General features: G+C 43.2%; 1 protein-coding gene across 1 annotated transcript; it reads right to left on the reverse strand.

Annotated features, from left to right (window-relative positions):
• Positions 1–574: 574 nt before the first annotated feature.
• Positions 575–21571, reverse strand: LOC105016757 (limbin). Its single transcript, XM_020055719.2, has 26 exons — positions 21045–21571; positions 20843–20909; positions 20465–20658; positions 20264–20320; positions 19782–19968; positions 19288–19388; positions 19102–19167; positions 18819–18953; positions 18394–18533; positions 16904–17228; positions 16424–16663; positions 15757–15932; positions 15241–15400; positions 14859–15047; positions 13982–14259; positions 13678–13876; positions 12488–12631; positions 11368–11595; positions 10447–10688; positions 10117–10204; positions 9050–9225; positions 5230–5328; positions 2484–4861; positions 2357–2401; positions 1985–2131; positions 575–1717 (listed from the first exon to the last, which is right to left on the reverse strand). Exons 1-23 carry the CDS (start codon positions 21300–21302, stop codon positions 4408–4410), a joined length of 4203 nt encoding a protein of 1400 aa, XP_019911278.2. The 5' UTR covers positions 21303–21571; the 3' UTR covers positions 575–1717; positions 1985–2131; positions 2357–2401; positions 2484–4407.
• Positions 21572–21586: the final 15 nt, after the last annotated feature.

Genomic DNA, 21586 nt, shown 5'->3' on the forward strand with positions numbered 1-21586 from the left:
ATCCGGAACAGATGCCCAAGCCACCTCAGCTGACCCCTCTCGATGTGGAGGAGCAGCGGCTCTACTCTGAGCTCCTCCCGGGTGACCGAGCTTCTCACCCTACCTCTAAGGGATCGCCCAGCCACCCTGCGGAGAAAGCTCATTTCGGCCGCCTGTATCCGGGATCTTGTCCTTTCGGTCATAACCCAAAGCTCATGACCATAGGTGAGAGTAGGAACGTAGATTGACCGGTAAATCTTCACCACGACAGACCGATACATCGACCGCATTACTGCAGAAGCTGCACCGATCCGTCTGTCAATCATTCAAGTGGAGCAGTTTAAGTATTCAATTTGCAGCGGTCTCCTAATTTTAACCCTTCTGTTCCTCACTCAAAACCTTCCTTTTCGACATTTTTGTAAAGGAAAGAATAATGTGTAGTGGTCTCTCAATGTTCTTCCGGAGCTGTATTTGAATGTGGTTCTGTGTACTGTAGAGTCTGGCATTTGAATGAAAAATAAGAATTGGTTCTCAAGTGACTTGGTTCTGTCATGTTTAAATAAACCATAAGTAAATGTGATATATTACACAAACCAACAACATAGCTTTTTTTATTGCACACATAACATTCATGCATAAGTAAAACACTGACAATATGGTATAGTGAAGTCAACTGTACCAGTTACATAGAAAACACAATCAGGGTATACTGTATGTATAGGCTAAATCCAAATGAGGTTAGAGATCAAGCCTGTTCACATAATCAAACAACAAGCATGAGATAACTCCTCTCAGCGGTATTTACGCTAGGAACTGGGTACGTTTTAGCATTAAGAGAGCTTAGTAGTATGAAGGGTTAGGAAAACATACAACATATTTGGATAAGTGAGTCGTGCCCTTTCGAACGGTGTGGTAAATAAGCAGCAGTAAGCAAGGCACACTAACATTTTGCACTGGTTTATTATTTTAAGGTTTTCATCGGAATGGCCGGCATTCAGCAAATTTCCTGTGGAAAGTTCTCCACCACTTGGTGGAATGTTTCCCTTGATGCATGCTGTCAAACATGAGGCCTTACTTGGCCAAATACAAACGTTTTACCGTTATAAGTTGGGGGGGGGAAACTGTTGCAACAGACGGGTGCCGTTTGTGTGTTAAGCTATGCTTTATGTGTGGTGTGTGTGTGTGTGTTTGTTAGTTGAATTTGATTTCCATGCCCTCACATTTCCATTCATATGTATGTACGTATGTGTGCCTGTTCCCATTTAAGAATCCTGCTGGGTACACAAAAACTGAACATGAACTTGTGGGCAATTTCATTGGTCTTCACATTGATTTATTTTTTGCTTAGGGCTTATGTATAGACTAAAAGTTGCAATTCTCGCACAGGATATAATTAAGGTGAGAGGCTGTGTTAAAGAATTATATTTAAGGGTTTGGGTTAGGTTTTTGGGGCTAAGGGGAGGATTAGGGGGAAATGGGATGTAGAAAAAGAATGGACAGAGATTCCTAAAATGCATACATTTTTTGTGGGCGTACGTAAGAGCATGTTTTGCACGTATGTAGTATATGTGCTGTTTGTTCATGCATGCGTGTGCATGTGCTAGCAGGAATATGTGCTCGTCTCTGGGTGGGCTTATCTCTTCTCCTCCACCAGCAGCTGAAGCCTGTCCTCTCCATAGCGAGGGGTACTCTGTCCAGTCTCCAAGGCCTCACAGTCATCTGTGAGAAACACTAGTTCCTGTGGAGAGGTCAGAATCAGGCTCAGGGGAACAGTATCTCCAGGTGTAGAACGTTTCTGTTTACATTTCAGTCACATTTTGTATAAGGTCAAGAGAAAATGTGTCTATCCACTCCGTATGGTCATATCCTATTACAGGTAGACCAGACAGCAAAAACAGATCTGGAACCAAGCTATAACAATTGCATTTTACCACATGCAGGGAAAGCTAAGACAAATACATGTTCCTTTAATATTCTGTCAGTGATCAGAGCTGAGCAAACATACCCTATAACAGATTTTGTTGATAATTGTATATAGGTTGGTGACTTTGAGCTTCAACAACACAATCCTGGGTCGCTCTTGGCAGGACTGTGTAGGATGGTTCAACAGAATATAGAGGAAGTCGCGGAGCTTGGTTGTGATGCACGAATTCTGTAGGGAAATTACAAAGGCATTGGAAAACCCAAGTATTATATTTATCTCAAAGGTTTTATGAGAAAATGTATGCACAAAATCATGTTAAACCGCTAAATTAGTCTGTCAGTGTCAATAAACAAATGTTGATATTGGCATCCAGTCACATTTTGGAATGCGTTTCTCAGATGAAACTTCTCTCACCAGCAACAGTTTTAAATGAGATAGGAGGCTACAACTTACGTGCACGTCTATAAACATCTTGGGCAAAACTTCAACGCATGTTTTCTGCAACAAAAAAGTTATTTCGATACATAAGAACATAATGTGGTAACGGCTTTATCAAAATTATGAACTTGAAATAGCTCACCGCGCGAGTATAATTGTGTAACTTTTCCAAAAGTTGCATTATTTCCTTGCTCAGTTCGAGCATTCGGGAATAGCATGTTGGAGGTGTACATTCCGCCAGCCAAATAAAACTGAAGACACAGAACAAACACGCGGGTCTCATCTTCCAATCGTTGTTGCGCTGGTCTTAACGGGCTTCTTCAAATTCAACTACGCAAGATTCAACTGTGTAAATTCAACTGTGCTCGGTTCAGAAATATTTATCGTTTGTAGAGCAACAAAAAAAATGACGATGACGTCGAAGATTAAGTAAGGGCAACATGGCGGGAAATGAAAAACATATCGCCCTCTTATTGATTTTTGGAAACAAGAGGCAGTGGAGTCTATTTATAAACAATATACAGAATGGGTTGCAATCCACATGTCACAGAAATGTACTGAACACACTTTGGAAGCATTTGTTTGGTTGATGAAGGATTATCATGTTAATTGGTAACTTGATCTGTTAATAGTTGGTATAGTAAATGGTGAGTGTTGTGAAAATTGGACATTTAGGCTTTTTAATGGTAATCCTTGGCATATATCCTATTTTCACAATATGCTACTAACCCTATAACCGGTTTGGTTTAAATCAAGTGATACCTTTTGGATCGCCAAACATTGTTGCCGGTGTAGCATGCCATGTACATCGGAGGAGCACACTAATATAGCCTACTACTCCTCAACATCATTTTAATTGATCTATCAAAATTGCATTCATTTTATAACATGCAGTACTGATACGGGTGAATATACGGTTAAGGTATTTCATAAGACATGCATAATTTGTCCTAAGAAAAATTAGCTGCCTAAATATAAAGCTTGCACCTATCTGGCTAATGTACCTTACCTGTTGACTACTCGGCATAATGAGACTTATCGTCATTCAGTTCATTGTCATCATGATATCACTATCACACGGCTGGGACCTGTTAGACCACACAGTGGAGAGTACGTGTCCCTGTCCCAGGTACAATCACATCCCCAAACGCATTTTAGATCTGGGACCAGGGTGTGGGGAACTTATTCTTGGATTGCACCTCCGTCACTCGGTTGTGTCGTTGCCATGGTCACGGGAGTTCAATATACGCCGCAGCCACATTGATGACGAGAAATTGAATTGAAGTTAATTACTTTAACCAGACTTAACTGACAGGTTATTTTCAGTTTCTTCTAAGTTACACTAAAGGGGCTCAAGAAATACTTCAACATTGCCAATGTAGGCTAATATCAAGTTGAATACAACGCTGCCATCATCATCATCGTCATATTATAAAATGTACTTAGACGGCAGTGTTTTCATCAGCATGCAACGTCAGTCAAGAATAGCTAGTAATGATAACGTTGATTAATTAGCTAAAATTCAGTGTGATTGGGTGACCAGACGTCCCGTTTTGCCCGGGACTGTCCCGGTTTCAAGCTGGGTGTCACGGGTCCCGACAAATATCTGTAAAACACAAAAAATCACTACCAAATTGACCAGGTTTTCACCACAATAATATTAATACTGTAATGTTTCTCATCAAAGCTCAAAGCACCCCTCCGTTACACCAACCACAAGCACGCATGAAGACCAACACGCGTGCATTAAGCGCATACATGTGCGCGTGCATTAACGTGCGGTTACACCTCCGGTTTAGTGGTTTGAAAATGTGGTCACCCTAGTGTACTTCCTTCAATATTCATTAGATATTTAACATTAAACTGCATCGAAAATCTATTTTATGTCATCAACATTTTAAATAAAAGGTTTAGCTACTAATTGTCTTTATTTGGCTGCTGTGTCTATATAATGTTAGTGACCATGGCAACAACACTACAGATTGACAGGGGTTTAATCCATGAATGGGTATGCCCAGAATCTAGTGTCAAGTCTTTGCCTTGGTCCTCTGAATTCCCCAGTAAACTCAAGGTCGGTCCATGGGGGCCACCGAACCCTTCTTCAAATTAAGGAAGTTTCTCTTCTTCCTCTTACAGTCGGTGGTCCCCTGCGTGCTCAGGGGATCAGGCGGTGAGCGGAACACAAACACCCTCTCTCCAGTAGTGGGGATGTCCACCATCACCGCACCGCTAGCTGAACCAAAGGTGGAGGCTGCGGTTGTACGTTGGGAGTCAAACACAGTTTCACTGTTCACCGATGCACCTCCCACTGAAATCAGAACAGAGTCTTGGAGCTGCTCCGAGGCTGGGGTTCGGCTCGTTCCAGTCACAACTGGTTTGGAAGCAAGTTGTTGTGGAGTGAGTAGAGTAGCTCCCTCCCTCCCCTTTTCCTGGACCAACACTGGCATGATGTCCCTAGGAGCCTCAGGTCTGGGATTCATGAAAAGCCTCTCCAACAGACTCTGCCTCTTCTCCTGGAACCTGGAGAATGGACAGGAAGAGCATTACATTTGCTTAGGTTTTATAAAGTGTGTGTTTACAGTCTTACAAGGGGTTCATGACTGCATTTTTGTTTTTTTAACTAACATGCATGTTTCACTTTGTTGCTATGTGTCTATTGCTATTTAATTCAGTTACAGAAACAATGGCGGTCAACTCAGAATCCATGTTTAAATTGTATTATTATCCATATTTATATTCCTTTAACTTAATGAAATTCATACAGACCAACCTGATGTCACTGTCAACATCTCACCGACACCATTCTGAGTAAATGGGGACTGAAGTGAAGCCCTGGATAAAGTGTGTCCACGCTGGAAATAAAAGATCAGAGGCTTGTTGCTACTCACTGGTTTTGCTCCAGGATTGTTGAGTGGGCTGAGACATTCCTCCCAATCATTTCCGCCCTCAGTCTGACCAGCAGTGATTTGCCCGCTCCCTCTGGCCAACTGGTAAACAAAACCCGGAGAATGGAGAAAAGTTTAGTTAAGAATACATCATGAGCAGTGTATTTTAGTCAAGTATACATCATAAGAAGTGTATTTTAGTCTAGTATACATCATAAGCAATGTTTTTTAGTCTAGTATACATCATAAGCAGTGTGTTTTAGTCTAGTATACATCATAAGCAGTGTGTTTTAGTCTAGTATACATCATAAGCAGTGTGTTTTAGTCTAGTATACATCATAAGCAGTGTGTTTTAGTCTAGTATACATCATAAGAAGTGTATTTTAGTCTAGTATACATCATAAGCAGTGTTTTTTAGTCTAGTATACATCATAAGCAGTGTATTTTAGTCTAGTATACATCATATGCAGTGTATTTTAGTCTAGTATACATCATAAGCAGTGTATTTTAGTCTAGTATACATCATATGCAGTGTGTTTTGGTCTAGTATACATCATATGCAGTGTATTTTAGTCTAGTATACATCATAAGCAGTGTGTTTTAGTCTAGTATACATCATAAGCAGTGATTTTAGTGTAGTATACATCATATGCAGTGTGTTTTAGTCTAGTATACATCATATGCAGTGTGTTTTAGTCTAGTATACATCATATGCAGTGTGTTTTAGTCTAGTATACATCATATGCAGTGTGTTTTGGTCTAGTATACATCATAAGCAGTGTGTTTTAGTCTAGTATACATCATAAGCAGTGTGTTTTAGTCTAGTATACATCATAAGCAGTGTGTTTTAGTCTAGTATACATCATAGTGTGTTTTAGTCTAGTATACATCATAAGCAGTGTATTTTAGTCTAGTATACATCATATGCAGTGTGTTTTGGTCTAGTATACATCATAAGCAGTGTGTTTTAGTCTAGTATACATCATAAGCAGTGTATTTTAGTCTAGTATACATCATAAGCAGTGTATTTTAGTCTAGTATACATCATAAGCAGTGTGTTTTAGTCTAGTATACATCATAAGCAGTGTGTTTTAGTCTAGTATACATCATAAGCAGTGTATTTTAGTCTAGTATACATCATAAGCAGTGATTTTAGTCTGGAACATTGCATGTTGTACTACTTAAGCTAACCTACAATGTAATCTCCCTGGTGTCCTGAATAGACAGGCCAAGTACGAGAAGGCCTCATTCCAAGAACACTGTTCACACCAACGATCAGTCCAACAGAATCTTGGGAAGCCCAACAGGATGCTGATAGAAAATGTCCTGCACCCCTCGCAATGTATCACAGGCACATGGGAATTAGCTTTGTCAAGCTTAACTGTGACAAAACTGAACTATTACTACTTGGTACAAAATCCACACTAACCAAAGCCGGCACCCTCAACTTCACTATTGATGACACTGTTGTATATCCTTCCCCTCATGCACGCAACCTCAGTGTCATACTGGACTCCTTGCTCAGCTCTGAACAACACATGAAACAGACAGTCAAATCCTCATTCTTCCACCCCCGCAATATTGCCAAGTTAGTCTTCCCTGTCCCGCACTGCCACTGAAACTCTAATACATGCACTCATTTCTGCCTGTCTTGAATATTGCAATTATCTCCTTTCTGGCATTAACTCTTCATCTCTCTATAAACTAAAACTAGTTCAAAACTCAGATGCAAGACTTCTCAAAAACTCCAAATCATGGCAGCACATCACCCCCATCCTACAAGTACTCCACTGGCTCCCTATCTCTAAACACATTGACTTCAAAATTCTTCTTCTCATGTATAAAACCCTCCACCAACTTGCTCCACCCTATCTCTCGGACCTTATTCCCCAATACCATTCCTCCAGGTCACTCCGCTCTGCCACTGCTGGCCTCCTCATCATCCCTTGATCCAAGCTGCGGAACTTTGGAGACAGGGCTTTTTCAAGGGCTGCTCCAAGATTTTGGAATGGACTTCCACAATTCTTCCGTGTCTCTAAATCTGTTGCCATCTTCATCCACCACCTGAAGTCTCATCTGTTCAAATAAGACTATCCCTAGCCACTGCCCTATGTTGTTCGATGTCCCCCCCCCCCTTTTTGTTTTTTTAGCTACCATTTTCTCATTGCTCTATCTGTAGTTGTCTGTTATGTATGTATTGTAAAGCGTCTTTGAAAAGCACTATAAAAATGTTGTGTATTATTATTATTATCATTATGGCAGGAAATTTACTTTTTGGTTCACCAGCCACTGTGGATGTCCAAATTTTACCTGCCACTCAACATTTTTACCATGAGAAATGACAGAACACAAACACATGCATGTTTCAAAATCTTAAAACAACATGTATTGAAAATGCATTTCAAAGAACAAACATTAGAAAAAGGTTTGTGTGTGTGTGTATTTATACACACAGTTCCCATATTAAATGAATTTGTCTGCTGTTTGTCCGATGAATGCAGACAACAGTGCGAACAGTACATTTGCTCCGTTTGTTCGTCATACACTAGCCAATCCCGCACCTTTTCGGTGTCATCCTGTCGCCACTTTTCAGAAAATAAAAATGTCTTCTTTGCTTTGACAAAGTAAGTTTTCTTTGGCCGATATTACTTTTAACACTGCTGGACTTTTATCACAGCAACATGCCGACAAATGTCTGCTATCATGCTAGCTAGAAAGAAAGCCAAATGCTTATCTCCGCCTGTAGCTATAATCATTTACCGCAACACCAACGCAACGAGCAGATAAATACGGAGCCAACGCTCTTGCCAACTAACTAAGTGAACCATTCATGATATGCATGGTTGAATATCCAATCAGAGAGAGTTGGGGAGAATCTGGACATTCATTTGAGTTGATTTGTGTTCTATGTGGTTTTAGTGGAATAGACTATTTTATGTAAATCCATGGCACCCGATTTCGGTATAATAATTACGAATTGGCTAAAACGTAACATATGTTACGAATGCTATTAAAACGTATCATATGTTACGAAAGCCAGACAAACATATCTTATGTTACGAATGGTACGGAAACACATGATATGTTATGAACGCTACTAAAACGTATTATACATAACAAGTTTCACAAAACATCCAAGCCATGTTTCAAACATCCAGGCCGTGTCCTGCAACGTTCAGCTCCACAGACAGGCCACCTACTCACTGCTCCATACAGGGATAACGGGTTTGGAGGGACAAGTAAAGAGCTTACTCTACGCTACAGGCCAAGCCCCAATGGGCGACGCCCAACTCATAGAATTAACTATCGTATTTTAATGTTACAGTTAGGTTAACATTAGTTATCACAGCACTGGAGTTAAGGTTTGGGGCAGTGGCGTCGTTAGGCCTGGGCGTCCGGGGCTATAGCCCCAGCTCTTTTATGAATAACCCCGGATCTGAAATTGACCAAAAATTATAATAAAAAATACCCCTGATCTATTCATCTATAATTCCAATACAAGGAGACTAGTAAAACGTAAAAATAGACAAGAATCAGTCAGGAAGTATAAGGAAGGAGCAATTGTCTGAGGCCACCACCTGCACAACCATTCCCTTTTTGGGGGTTGTCTTGCTGTTGCCTCTCCAGTGCACCTGTTGTCACTTTCATTAGCTCCAAAACAGGTGGCATTGATTCACAATCACTTATGCAGATTGATATCCCGAAAATTTAACATTCATGAAAAGTAAAAAAAACATACCCTGACAAACTGCAGACTTTAAATTTAAACACTGCGGAACAAAACACTCTCATTGCCAGACTAAGGAGCTTCTCCATTTCTTACCTTGGGTTCTGCTGCTCTGTGGACCCCAGAAGGGTAGGCTGCTTGGGACAGAGGGCATCGATGAGGGAGAGCAGCTCCGACTCTGGGAGAGTGGGGAGGAGCAGACGGAGAGCCTCCAGGAGAACCTCAGTTGAGATCTGGCTCTGCCTTACCAACCTGGCCGCGAATTCCAGGTCCTGTGGAGGAATGGATAGAAGAGAGGGAAAATACAGTGTCTTTATGACTGTCAAACAACAGGAGAGGCATCTCAGAGCCTACACCTGGACTAACTCAAATAACAGGAGAGGCATCTCAGAGCCTACACCTGGACTAACTCAACTAACAGGAGAGGCATCTCAGAGCCAACACCTGGACTAACTCAACTAATAGGAGTGGCGTCTCAGAGCCTACACCTGGACTAACTCAAATAACAGGAGAGGCATCTCAGAGCCAACACCTGGACTAACTCAAATAACAGGAGAGGCATCTCAGAGCCTACACCTGGACTAACTCAACTAACAGGAGAGGCATCTCAGAGCCAACACCTGGACTAACTCAAATAACAGGAGAGGCATCTCAGAACCAACACCTGGACTAACTCAAATAACAGGAGAGGCATCTCAGAGGCAACACCTGGACTAACTCAACTAATAGGAGTGGCATCTCAGAGCCTACACCTGGACTAACTCAAATAACAAGAGAGGCATCTCAGAGCCAACACCTGGACTAACTCAAATAACAGGAGAGGCATCTCAGAGCCTACACCTGGACTAACTCAACTAATAGGAGTGGCGTCTCAGAGCCAACACCTGGACTAACTCAACTAATAGGAGCGGCATCTCAGAGCCAACACCTGGACAAACTCAAATAACAGGAGAGGCATCTCAGAGCCAACACCTGGACTAACTCAACTAATAGGAGTGGCGTCTCAGAGCCTACACATGGACTAACTCAAATAACAGGAGAGGCATCTCAGAGCCAACACCTGGACTAACTCAACTAATAGGAGTGACGTCTCAGAGCCAACACCTGGACTAACTCAACTAAACTAAAGTCAGAGATTCACAGTTCTATGATGGCTAGATCACCTGGTCACAGTTAGAGTAGAGCCTCTTCAGCTCCAGTTGCTCCTTGAGATCCTCCATAGCCTGACTCCTGGCGTTGGCTTCTTGTAACCTGGCAGAAACGGGATGGAGGTATGGATGGACAGACGGGTAAAGGGTTAGGGTCACATTTGAATGAAATCAAAGGGATCCAGCTTTTGTAACATCAGACATAAGACATACATTGGTCTGCATGCTTAACAGCTCTCCATTTCATATATAGTGCACAGATTTTGTCCAGAACCTCTGTCTTGCCCTATGTAGGTAACAGTGTGATTCTGGATACATCCATGGTGCACAGTGAGTAACGCCCACCTCTCCATCTGCAGACTGGTGACCTGATCACATTTGTATAAGGCCTCGTGTAGTATAGCAGCCATGCGGCTGTCACGTTCTATTCGGAACAGCCTCCCATCTTCCTCCTCTCCCTCGTCTTCATTTGCAGAGGCGTCTGAGTGTTTGGGTAGTTTGTGTTCTGGAGGTTTGCTTGGCCCAGTTTCCAGACTCTCCAGCTCTGCGTGCTCTCTCTGGAGCTGGTGCTCTGCTTCTTCCAAACCCTGCCGTCACACAAAAATGAATAGTGGATTGATGACATTGAATTCATTTGGGGTTTCAAGCCTCTTCCTCGAAGAAAATGTTGGATTGGATTCTTCTCTTTGCTTGTCTTCATTCAACCCTTGCTTTCTAAAACAACATCCTTCGTACAACTCTAGCTACATTCGACTTAGAAGATAGTGTTAAAACTAATGCAGGGAGCAACACACATCGATATACAAGGCTCACCTTTACTTATCTCTTTATTTGCTGATCATCAGCTGTTGTTGATTCTCGAAATTGTGTAGCAAATTCTATTTGACGAACAAGACTAAAATGAGAATAATGTCCTTAACCTGACGACACTACAGTTCTTTAGATTGCAGTAAAGTCATAACTCTAATCATATCTCTAACTAATCAGAGTATCAGAAAGTCACGTGGGTTACAAGGGAACGCCCACTCCTGATGACCTCAGCTAGTTTTGTGACCACTCAAGCTGAACCGCCAGAGGAGACCAGGAAATCCCTGAGGATTTTGCTTGTCTCACAGGGCTTCAGTTTGCCGGCTTAGTCAGGATATAACCTAGACTGAAGAGCCAGCCTTGACCCATCTACATTTGGGACCAATCGGATGGACTTTGTGACTGGGGAGTCCGTTCAGATCCAGACCATACAACCAGCTGCATGCTTCAGTGCCCTACCAGATAGTGGTTCTGGATGCTCTGGGCTATGGGGGCTGAGGCCAGACTCCTGCTGGCACGTAGCTCCTCTGTAATGAGGCTCTGGACGGTGAGCAGGGCTCTGGATGTCTCCAGGACCCTGGTCCTTCTCTCAGCCTTCTGGTAGTGGAGTGCAGCCATCTGCACGGCCAGGCCATCCACCTGGCTCTGGAGCTCAACCTCCCGCTCACCTTGCATCTCTTCCAGCACCTTTGACGTAGAAATCAGAGGGTGTTTTTAGGACAGCTGGGGTCACAGTTAGAGTCCCTTGCCGGCTAGAGAGTTGACTAAGCTTGCTCTTCACCCTGGCAGGTCCTCAGTCTGGCCTAGGGCCACATATATTCAACGTGTTATGGACTAGTTAGGTAGGCCTAGGGGAACGGACACAGGGACAGTATGTTAATCAGTTGACTGGCAAACCTAGACTGGCCAACGTATCAGCTTATGGACCAGTTTGGTAGGCCTAGGACACAGGGACAGTATGTTAGTCAGTAGACTGGCAAACCTAGACTGGCCAACGTATCAGCTTATGGACCAGTTTGGTAGGCCTAGGACACAGGGACAGTATGTTAGTCAGTAGACTGGCAAACCTAGACTGGCCAACGTATCAGCTTATGGACCAGTTTGGTAGGCCTAGGACACAGGGACAGTATGTTAGTCAGTAGACTGGCAAACCTAGACTGGCCAACGTATCAGCTTATGGACCAGTTTGGTAGGCCTAGGACACAGGGACAGTATGTTAGTCAGTAGATTGACAAATCAGATTCACAACAGTAGTTACAATTGATCAGCTACATCTTCTCTGTAATGATCAGCGACAGCTTCTCTGTAATGACATTTTAAGGTGATTCTTAAATATCATAAACAGTGATTATGTTTTTCAAGTCCAAGGATGTGATTCAATTTGGCAGCAAATAACTGGTTCTTTATGTCTCCAAGTTTGATTAGGGAATATCCAGCTTTTAACAGCTGGTATAAGTACATGTGAGAAAGTGTATTTAATCTAGCAAGAAAGTGAATAGCAAGAGGGTTGTGTTAAAGCTTTCTCCATTCATCAATTGCCCCACAACCTAAATTTAAATTAATTGAATTTTCCCCTAACCTTCTCCATAATGGTGTTCTCCATCTCCTTTTCTTTCTCGAACAGCTGGATTCTGCCTTCCATCTTCTTCCGGAAGAGCAAGAGTTCAGAGGGGCCTGCTCTCTGTCTGTCCTCAGTGGATTTCCCTCTTGGCCTTGTTTTGTTCTGGAAAATACATATAGAAGTCAGTTTAATAACGGGGGGGAAAAATCTATTTTCTCTTCTCTTTTCTTTTTATTATTAGTTGCCAGTCATTAGTTTTACTAATTACCACTATTAAAATAGGATTTTTCATTAATAATTTTATCCTCAGAGAAATGTTGTGTTATCCACGGAGAAACCTTGTGTTAACCACGGAGAAACCTTGTGTTAACCACGGAGAAACCTTGTGTTAACCACGGAGAAACCTTGTGTTAACCACGGAGAAACCTTGTGTTAACCACAGAGAAACCTTGTGCTATCCACGGAGAAACCTTGTGTTATCCACGGAGAAACCTTGTGTTATCCACGGAGAAACCTTGTGTTAACCACGGAGAAACCTTGTGTTATCCTCGGAGAAACCTTGTGCTATCCACGGAGAAACCTTGTGTTATCCACGGAGAAACCTTGTGTTATCCACGGAGAAACCTTGTGTTATCCACGGAGAAACCTTGTGCTATCCACGGAGAAACCTTGTGTTATCCACGGAGAAACCTTGTGTTATCCACGGAGAAACCTTGTGTTAACCACGGAGAAACCTTGTGTTATCCTCGGAGAAACCTTGTGTTATCCTCGGAGAAACCTTGTGCTATCCACGGAGAAACCTTGTGTTATCCACGGAGAAACCTTGTGTTATCCACGGAGAAACCTTGTGTTATCCACGGAGAAACCTTGTGTTATCCACGGAGAAACCTTGTGTTATCCTCGGAGAAACCTTGTGTTATCCACGGAGAAACCTTGTGCTATCCACGGAGAAACCTTGTGCTATCCACGGAGAAACCTTGTGCTATCCACGGAGAAACCTTGTGTTATCCTCGGAGAAACCTTGTGTTATACCCTTTCTAGAAGACAACTGTTTTATGTTTTTGTGCTTTTTATGAATAACTTAGGGGTAGTGCAGATTTAAGTGATAACGCAACATATTCAAGTGATCTTTACATCTAAGCAACCAGTAGAGGGCGTTGTAAATTAGCATAATCAGCCATGCTTTTGAAATACTCCCGCTACATTACCTCAGGCTGCTGCGACGGCTCAGTCTGCTCCTCCAGCACCTCCTTCCTCCAGGAGGTCAAAGCTGTCTGCAGTTTGGAGCGGGACAGAGCGTGCGGCACCACCAGGCAGTGGTCCATCCGGGACAGACATTTCTGGAACTCCAGCATCATACGCAGCAGGTCCTCGTCGGACAAGGTGAGCTGAGACGAGCACAGAGACCTGGAGGGAATGACCAGACAACACGTCAACACTCACCGGTCACTTAGTCACGCGTGTATGGACGAACTTAGCGCAAGGGACACGGGTAAATGACAGCCGGCGTACCGGAAAAAGGCCCGTGCCCTGGCCCTCATCTCCAGCTGCGCCCGCTGCTCTCTCATCATGCCCTGGCGCAGGGAGTCCCTGGAGGCCTGGAGGATTCTCACGGCCCCCTTTCCCTCCAGGTGGAGCCTCTCCTGGGCCTGAGAGAGAGCGCTGGTGCCAGCCCCCGCGGTGGCCCCCGCATCTGGCTGTTGGGGGGGCCCCAGGGCCAGCAAAGCCTGACTGGCAGCCTGAATCACTTTCACCTCCGCCATGGAGCTGTGGATCAGCCGCATGGTGACCTAGTAGGTGGGAACATGGGTCAAAGGTGGGTCCCCATTTTAATAAGCTAGTAACTTTTCTGCTGCTATATGAAGACTAATGTATTATTGTATTTAATTTATAAAATGTATCATTTTGGGGTGTTTGTGCAATAAAAGGCACATTTTATTTATTTATTACAAGTTATTGTAATATATTATGTGTATAGTAGATGAATTGCAGCAACAGTTTTCATAAAAAAATATGTTTGCCCCCTAACCTATCTCCCACAATGCGTGGTTTCATATTGCTCCAGGAGTGGACAAGGTGGCGTGGTTTCATATTGCTCCAGGAGTGGACAAGTGGGCGTGGTTTCATATTGCTCCAGGAGTGGACAATGAGGCGTGGTTTCATATTGCTCCAGGAGTGGACAAGGAGGCGTGGTTTCATATTGCACCAGGAGTGGACAAGGGGGCGTGGTTTCATATTGCTCCAGGAGTGGACAAGGAGGCGTGGTTTCACATTGCTCCAGGAGTGGACAAGGGGGCGTGGTTTCATATTGCTCCAGGAGTGGACAAGGTGGCGTGGTTTCATTATGCTCTAGGAGTGGACAAGGAGGCGTGGTTTCATTCAAGGTTACCTTGCGGATGTCGGCAGCTGCCTCCTCATCCAGGTTGTTGATGAGCTCCCCCAGCTCCTGGCACTGGGTGGTCAATAAGCTCTGCCAGCAGAGGAGGTGCTGAGCCGGATCCACCTCTGCCCTCTCCCCCTCCAGACCTCCCCGAGATAGGGCAGAGAGCTCCCTTTGCCTCTGCTTGTGGCCCTGGAGCTGGTTAGGAATGTGAATGAATGAACAAAGCTGACTTTCCATACATTTCAATAGATAGTAACCTGAATACTCCACATCATTGTCCCCTGTGGAACAGCAAAAAAACTTTTATCTACTTCTGTTCATCAAATGTAAAGCCTGAAAGCAAGACTGTGGATGTCGCCATTCTACTACTCTCTGCTGATCATCTCACCATGTCTGAGATGAGTTCCCTCCTCTTCTTCACCAGGCCACAGTGCATGGCCCTCCTCTCACGGTTAAGAGCCTCATCCAGTCGCTGCTTCACCAGAACCAGCTCTTTCTGGACCTTGTCCAGCTGCTGCTCCCTCTGCTCCTCGGACACATCGCTCCCCCTAATGGAGCAGAGGAGACGGCGCAGTTTAGGAATGTACAGTTGGAGGAAATCGAGTTATTGGACCAGGTCACAGTTTTTCTAAATTATCTGTCCTAGTTTGGGCAAACGTAGGAAATGTTAATACATTAGAAACAGAATGAACAGAACAGGCATCCTCAAGTCAATCATTTGTTTGTTATAGTCATTGTATCTGCATGCATGTAATCCTTCTCAATAAGTGCTATAATTACAGAGGATCACGTAAATATACTACTAAGAGTAGCCCACAACGACTAAAGATAAGGAAAGTAGGAGACGACACAAGCTTCACAATCTGCCATACGTATAAAATGTAGGATCATAGGTTAAACTAGCCTCCCATGTTCCTTGAAGCAGTTCTCCATTTGGCTGGAGGTCTTGGAGAAGGTCTCGGAGATGAGGCCTTTTAGGCTGTAGAGACTGTGAACCAGGAACCTCCTCTGGGCGTGGCGTTCCCCTAGCATGCAACGCTGGTTGGCCAGGACCACGTCCAGCACCTCCTCCAGTTGATTCTGCGCAGAAAACAAAGGGATTTACAGTTCAGATTGTATCATAAGAGATAAGAAGTAGATGGATGGATATTGGATAGGATGAGATGAAGAACAGAGCAGAAGGGATGAGGCCACTAGTTTTTTCCTTAACAGATCTCCATCCTTTATTCATACAGAGTGTCCGACTGAGAAACACAGTTACACAAAACAGTTACATTCAACAACAATACGTTCATTTAAAATAGCTCTACATTTTCAATTGAAACCAAGAAACCAGCATTCCTTAACTATTGCTTAAGTATTTACCATTTCTCAAACATACCCTAAAAAAGCATCTCCTTAAGTTGTGTGTTTAAAAGGCTGGTGGCCCAAAGGTTAAAAGAGGATTGGAAAGGTGGCAGGCAAGGTGTGTGCGTGTATAATTAAACAAACACAAGCACGGCACAAAATTCTTATTCGAAGGGTTTTCTAATAAACGAGAACCAGATGTACTCCCACGCTCCCTAGTCTACCTGGCAGGTGAAGTAGTCGTGCAGGAGACTCCGAGCCACGTTCTTCTCCAGCTCGCCCATCCTGGTGGCCTCCTCCAGCTCCTCTGAGAAGATCTTGTGCAGCTCTACCCTCCTCCACTCCACTATTTGCCTCTGAACCCGAGCCGAGGCCTCCTCGTGTTTCACCAGCAGGCTGCGCTGGAGCTGACTCTGGTTCAGCTTGTGGAGCTTCTCCAGGAGGACACTCACTTGGAGAAGCTCCTGGAATGTCAACCACATCTGGGTTAAAGGTCAAATTCCGATTCAACTTGCCCCGTTCAATGGAAACCTGGTGGGCGTTCAGGATTTTGCTCCGTCCCACCAATAAAATACTTGTTTGAACCAATCAACTAATCATGGTCTAATTGAAATAATACTAGCTATGACCTGCTTTAGAAGACCACCTAACAACATCCTGCTCGTCATGTTCGGAGGGGGGGGTATTCCTCCATCCATCCGTACCTGTTGGTCGGCGTGTCGAAACAGCACCTCGGCCTGGGCCTTCTCCTGGGCCTCCCTGCGGTGCTCCGCCTCCATCTGCTCTCGGGTCTCCAGGTTACACTGGGCCGCTAGGGTGGCCATGCGCGCCACATGCTCCTCCTTCAGCTTGCCCTCCATGCCCATCAGCTGGCCGTGGAGTACGCTCAGGAGGCGCTGCTCGGCCTGCTGGGACATGTGGTTCTGGGAGCGCAGTGAGGCCAGCAGGGCGGCAATTACGTCCTTGTACATCTGGACGCGACTGGACTCGAGGCTGGAGGTGGCCTGCAGCAGGCTGGACATTTCCAAGCTGGAAAGGGGTCAGATGCATATTACATACCTTGGACAGGGTGAGGCCTGATTTATACTTGAAAATTAGAAAGCAGCACTGAACACATGTAATTGAACTGCTGAAATGTATCATACTAACTGGCCAACAGATTGTCACATGGAGTTTTTAATTGGGTATTTGGTGTTAACCCATTCCTTTAAATGTTAAGGTAACTTGAACTAGAATTTTGTTGACAGTCTCACTATAATAATTGGAGTATTTCAGAAAATTACTGATTAATAAAAGAAAGAACACTGGTCTTTAGAAATAAAAACATTTATTAAACATTTATATAAAAAGCATGTCAGCAGGACTCTTAGTGAGCCTTATATTTACTTTTTCTTTTCCTGTACAGACATTATTGTCTGGTTACTTATAGTAATCAAGAATACCATTCTGTAATCACAACTAGGAATATACAATGGAAACCCAATAAAGCTCAATGCACAACAAGCTAATAGCTAAAAAATACATTTACAGAAGTAAATGGGGCATGCTTCCAGATTGTTTAGGTTGAAAAATGTGGTCTTTCTATCTTGAACAGTTGAAGGGATACTGTTTTAGGGTTCGCTAATTAGCCAAATTATGCTAACAAATACAGTCATAGATGATAAATGTTTAAATGCTTTAAAATGGAATAGCCCATGTGAAATAAAGTTGGTTTTGTCCCTATTGTTTTAACAATTCAAGAGGCAATTTTAGAGAGTTAATTAATGCAAGCCTACCACAGAATGTCAGAGATGCTACATCAGTGCATTCTTTTAAATCTTACCTAAAAACTCAATTCGATAACATGGCTTTTACAAATATTTTATCATTGTGAATTTAAATTTTGTTTATTCTTTTTACTTCCTTCACTTAAAAAAAAGATATACTTTTTTTATATATGTTCAAATTATTATTTTAATGTATTTCAATTTTTATTGTGTGTAATGCACTTGGTGTAATTGTACTAGAAAAGTGCTATAAAAATAAAGTTATTATTATTATTATTATTATAATGTCATAACCAAATCTCAACAGCTACTTTCAGTCTCACCAGCATGATTTTATCAAACATGAACATATTTTCTAAGCCTTTATTATGACACAAAAAAAGGTTATTTGAAGTAATAAAGCATTACATCTGTAAGTGTTGACATACTTCTCCAGAGCTTGATACATGTTCTGGGGTTCTTCAAGCACCATGATGTCCACCATTTTGTCTTCAAATGCTGCCTCTTCTTTGACCGTCTCACTCATGTTGCACACTGCATACTCAGGGTCTGAATCGCCTCGTTTTTTCTATAGAAAAACCAGAAATATAAGAAAAATGTACGATGTCTATTGTGAATGTTTTCAAATGGAATAAAAAAAAAAAAATCTATCAACCAAATAGACAAGGAAAAAGGAATCTCGCCAAAGCTTTAAAATAAAGGACAGCATTTCTTTACTTCCATTGTTTTTTTTGTTTTTTATGGCTGTGTTGCGAACCCTCTCATTGTCATGTAGAAATCGAGTAGGCAAGACGGCACAAAAAGACGTACCTTAGTAAAGCTAAAAACCGAGGAAATAGACATAACAACATACCCTTTGCTGCAGAGAGTTTTTCCTGGCTCGAGCACATATCAGGTTTATGGCAAGAAATCCCAGGGACAGCAACAACAAGGACAGGAAGAAACCACAGACAAACCCAGCGAAGTGGACACCGTGATTGGGGTAAATCTGAAAGAGTAAAGTATAGCTTGTCGTTATCAATAATAGACAACAAATCACTTTGAGGAGCATGCTCAATACTGTGTTCTGATCACTTAGATGAAAGGTCTGGAAGGTGAAGCGGGATATTTTACTAAATAAATCCATCCTGATTTACCTTGTCCGTGGAGTTCAGCCTCAGGGTCAAATTAGCCACCACCGGACCAAACATACTGACGTCATTCTGTGGAGCATGAGCAGTATAAAGTTACCCTGGAATACAGCAACGTAACATCATTTAAAGGGCTGCTGACGGTGAGAGACCAAAACAGCAGGTACAATAAAAAACTAGCGAGTACAATACCAGCGAAGCGTTGGAGAAAGTGAGGAAGGCTGGCAGGTCCAGGACCACGCTCTTGTGACCCTTGATGAGGGCCGTATAAGTGACAGTGTACCGAGACCCAGCTGTAAGAACACAACCAGAGCAATGTGAAAATCCAGATCGATCCACATTTACCACAGAAAATGGATCTGGAATGCACTCCAATCGACTGTGTTCTCTCCGTGACAGAACATCTGTATTTAACATAGATAATTGCTATATCACAAAGTTCTATTAACGCCACACCGCTGCCAGCTGGACACTGTTCGCCCGGAGTGGAAGAGTGGACAGCGTCGATAGAGTCCACCAGTTGCCCCATGAATTAGAAAAATCTTAGATCTTAAATCATCATTATTCGCTATTCACCTTCAACATGACGTTTAACATTCAAGTTGTTTAGCAGAAACTCTACCCCAGAGTTACTTGGCAGTGGGTGCAGACACTTTCGTAGTTTCTCATACTTATATTGTATCTACCTGGCAGTGAATCGATGGTAAAGGTCTGGAAGCCTTTCTCCACCACTGTCCCCCCACTCTGCAGCGGTGCTATCCCAGAGACAGAGTCCCTGATGGCCAGCTGGGACAGGTTGGTGCCCCCTGGAGGCCCGATGTTGTGGATGAGCAGAAAGAACGTCAGATGAGGGAACTCCGTGCCCTCCCCGACCTGTGTGCCAAATTGATGACACCGAGCACATGGTTTAGGTGGACACAAGGTTTACCATGACATTTGGTTACGAAAATACATGATTGATGAGGACGTAATCCGTATGCTGCTTGATCATACGATATGACCGCTAGGAAGCGTTCCTCATTCTGATGGCAATGCCGCGTGGGCACATGTATACATTTTCTATTACACTGGTTATTGCTATTTGTCATTCTGGTATGCTTTGTACTAGAACGACAAAAAGCAATAACCAATGCAAAAGCCCATTCTCTACAGAGACAACCGCACTTGCCTGGGCGCATTTGTTAAATTTAAGTCCAAACCCGGCCGGTTGTGCAGCACTCTCAGTCTGAAAGAGAAAAACCCATAAGTGAACGGCCACAGGATTTGTTTTAAATTCTGCTACCAAAAAAGCAAGCGCAGCAACGTGTTATTAATTTCCATTAAGACCGGACCACAACCCCCAGGGCTGTGTGTTTGTATGTCAGTGTACCTGAGGCAGAGCGTGCCCAGTGATGTGTCTGATGAGGCTGCTCCGTCGGCGCCGGGCCCCACGCTGCACCATGTTAACCAGGTGGCTCACGGAGGCATAGAAGGGCTGTCCCCAAGGACCTGGTGTCGGGGCCCCGGAATGAAGAGGACCCCGTTCAACACAGAAAGCTGAGGGTCCACATGGCCCCTGTTGTCCTGCGGGGTGACTTTAGTTAACACGGAATAGTGTACAGGAACTTTAGGAATCCTAACTTGGATCAGATGGAATATTTTAACCAGGGTAATTAGCCAGTTGTCACAGCCTACATTGAGACGGTCTGTCTTTTATCAGAATATAATCTTATAGGATTAAAATGTTTCTGAGAGCATAAAAACAAACCATTCATCTTCACAATCGGCTCCGCTGATTTTACACCAGGGTTACGACGAATTGGTCCAGGCGAGTACTTTTGAGGGGGCAAAAATAAAATAAGAAAAACAACAAATGACAAATAAGTCACCACATACATGGCAAGTTGAGATACTGGTAAACTACTTGTTGGACCATGGGACAGGCACAGACATATAGGAATTGTACTTACCCTTGGTTTACCACTTTCATATTGGTTCTGAGGAATTCCCCATGACAGTAGGGCATTACATAACGCGGAATGTATGTTGTTGCTGTCCCCCCGGAAAGCGGATTGACATGTATTTTCACTATGGCTAAAATTATGGAACCCATACAAATAAATAGATCGCTGTTGTATCCGAAATAAAGGCCTATATTGTAGTTGAAAACAAAGGAAAACACAGCATACCGTGATTAGCCCTTCCACGAAGATATGTACCTGAATCATTCGTTTGTGTCCTATAAAAACTTTCACTACTCCTGAAATCCCGTTACATCTTGAATCCTCTCGCTATTGTGTCCGAAATTCACACATACAATGGAAGCATTGTAGGTCTAATATTTTTCTCATAACACGGCTTTGTTTTACAGTTTGGTGGCATGCAAGACACTCAAAATGTAAGGCGAAATAGGTTGTCCGCTGTAAAAAACGATTATTATGGAAATGGGTCATCTAAACTTCCTGAAAGACTTTCCCAAAACTACGAAGAAAAGGACAAGCTCCACCCCTAA

Source organism: Esox lucius, chromosome 17 (genome assembly GCF_011004845.1).
Source record: "Esox lucius isolate fEsoLuc1 chromosome 17, fEsoLuc1.pri, whole genome shotgun sequence".
NCBI lineage: Eukaryota > Metazoa > Chordata > Actinopteri > Esociformes > Esocidae > Esox > Esox lucius.

Excerpts from the sequence above, each read along its gene's own strand:
- LOC105016757 (XM_020055719.2), bottom strand. The coding sequence starts at position 21,302 with ATGATTCAGGTACATATCTTCGTGGAAGGGCTAATCACGGTATGCTGT. Across the intron at positions 11,596-12,487 it reads AGAACACCATTATGGAGAAG|GTGCTGGAAGAGATGCAAGG; the intron begins GTTAGGGGAAAA and ends TCTACGTCAAAG. Across the intron at positions 10,205-10,446 it reads ACCAGTCTGCAGATGGAGAG|GTTACAAGAAGCCAACGCCA; the intron begins GTGGGCGTTACT and ends CGTTTCTGCCAG.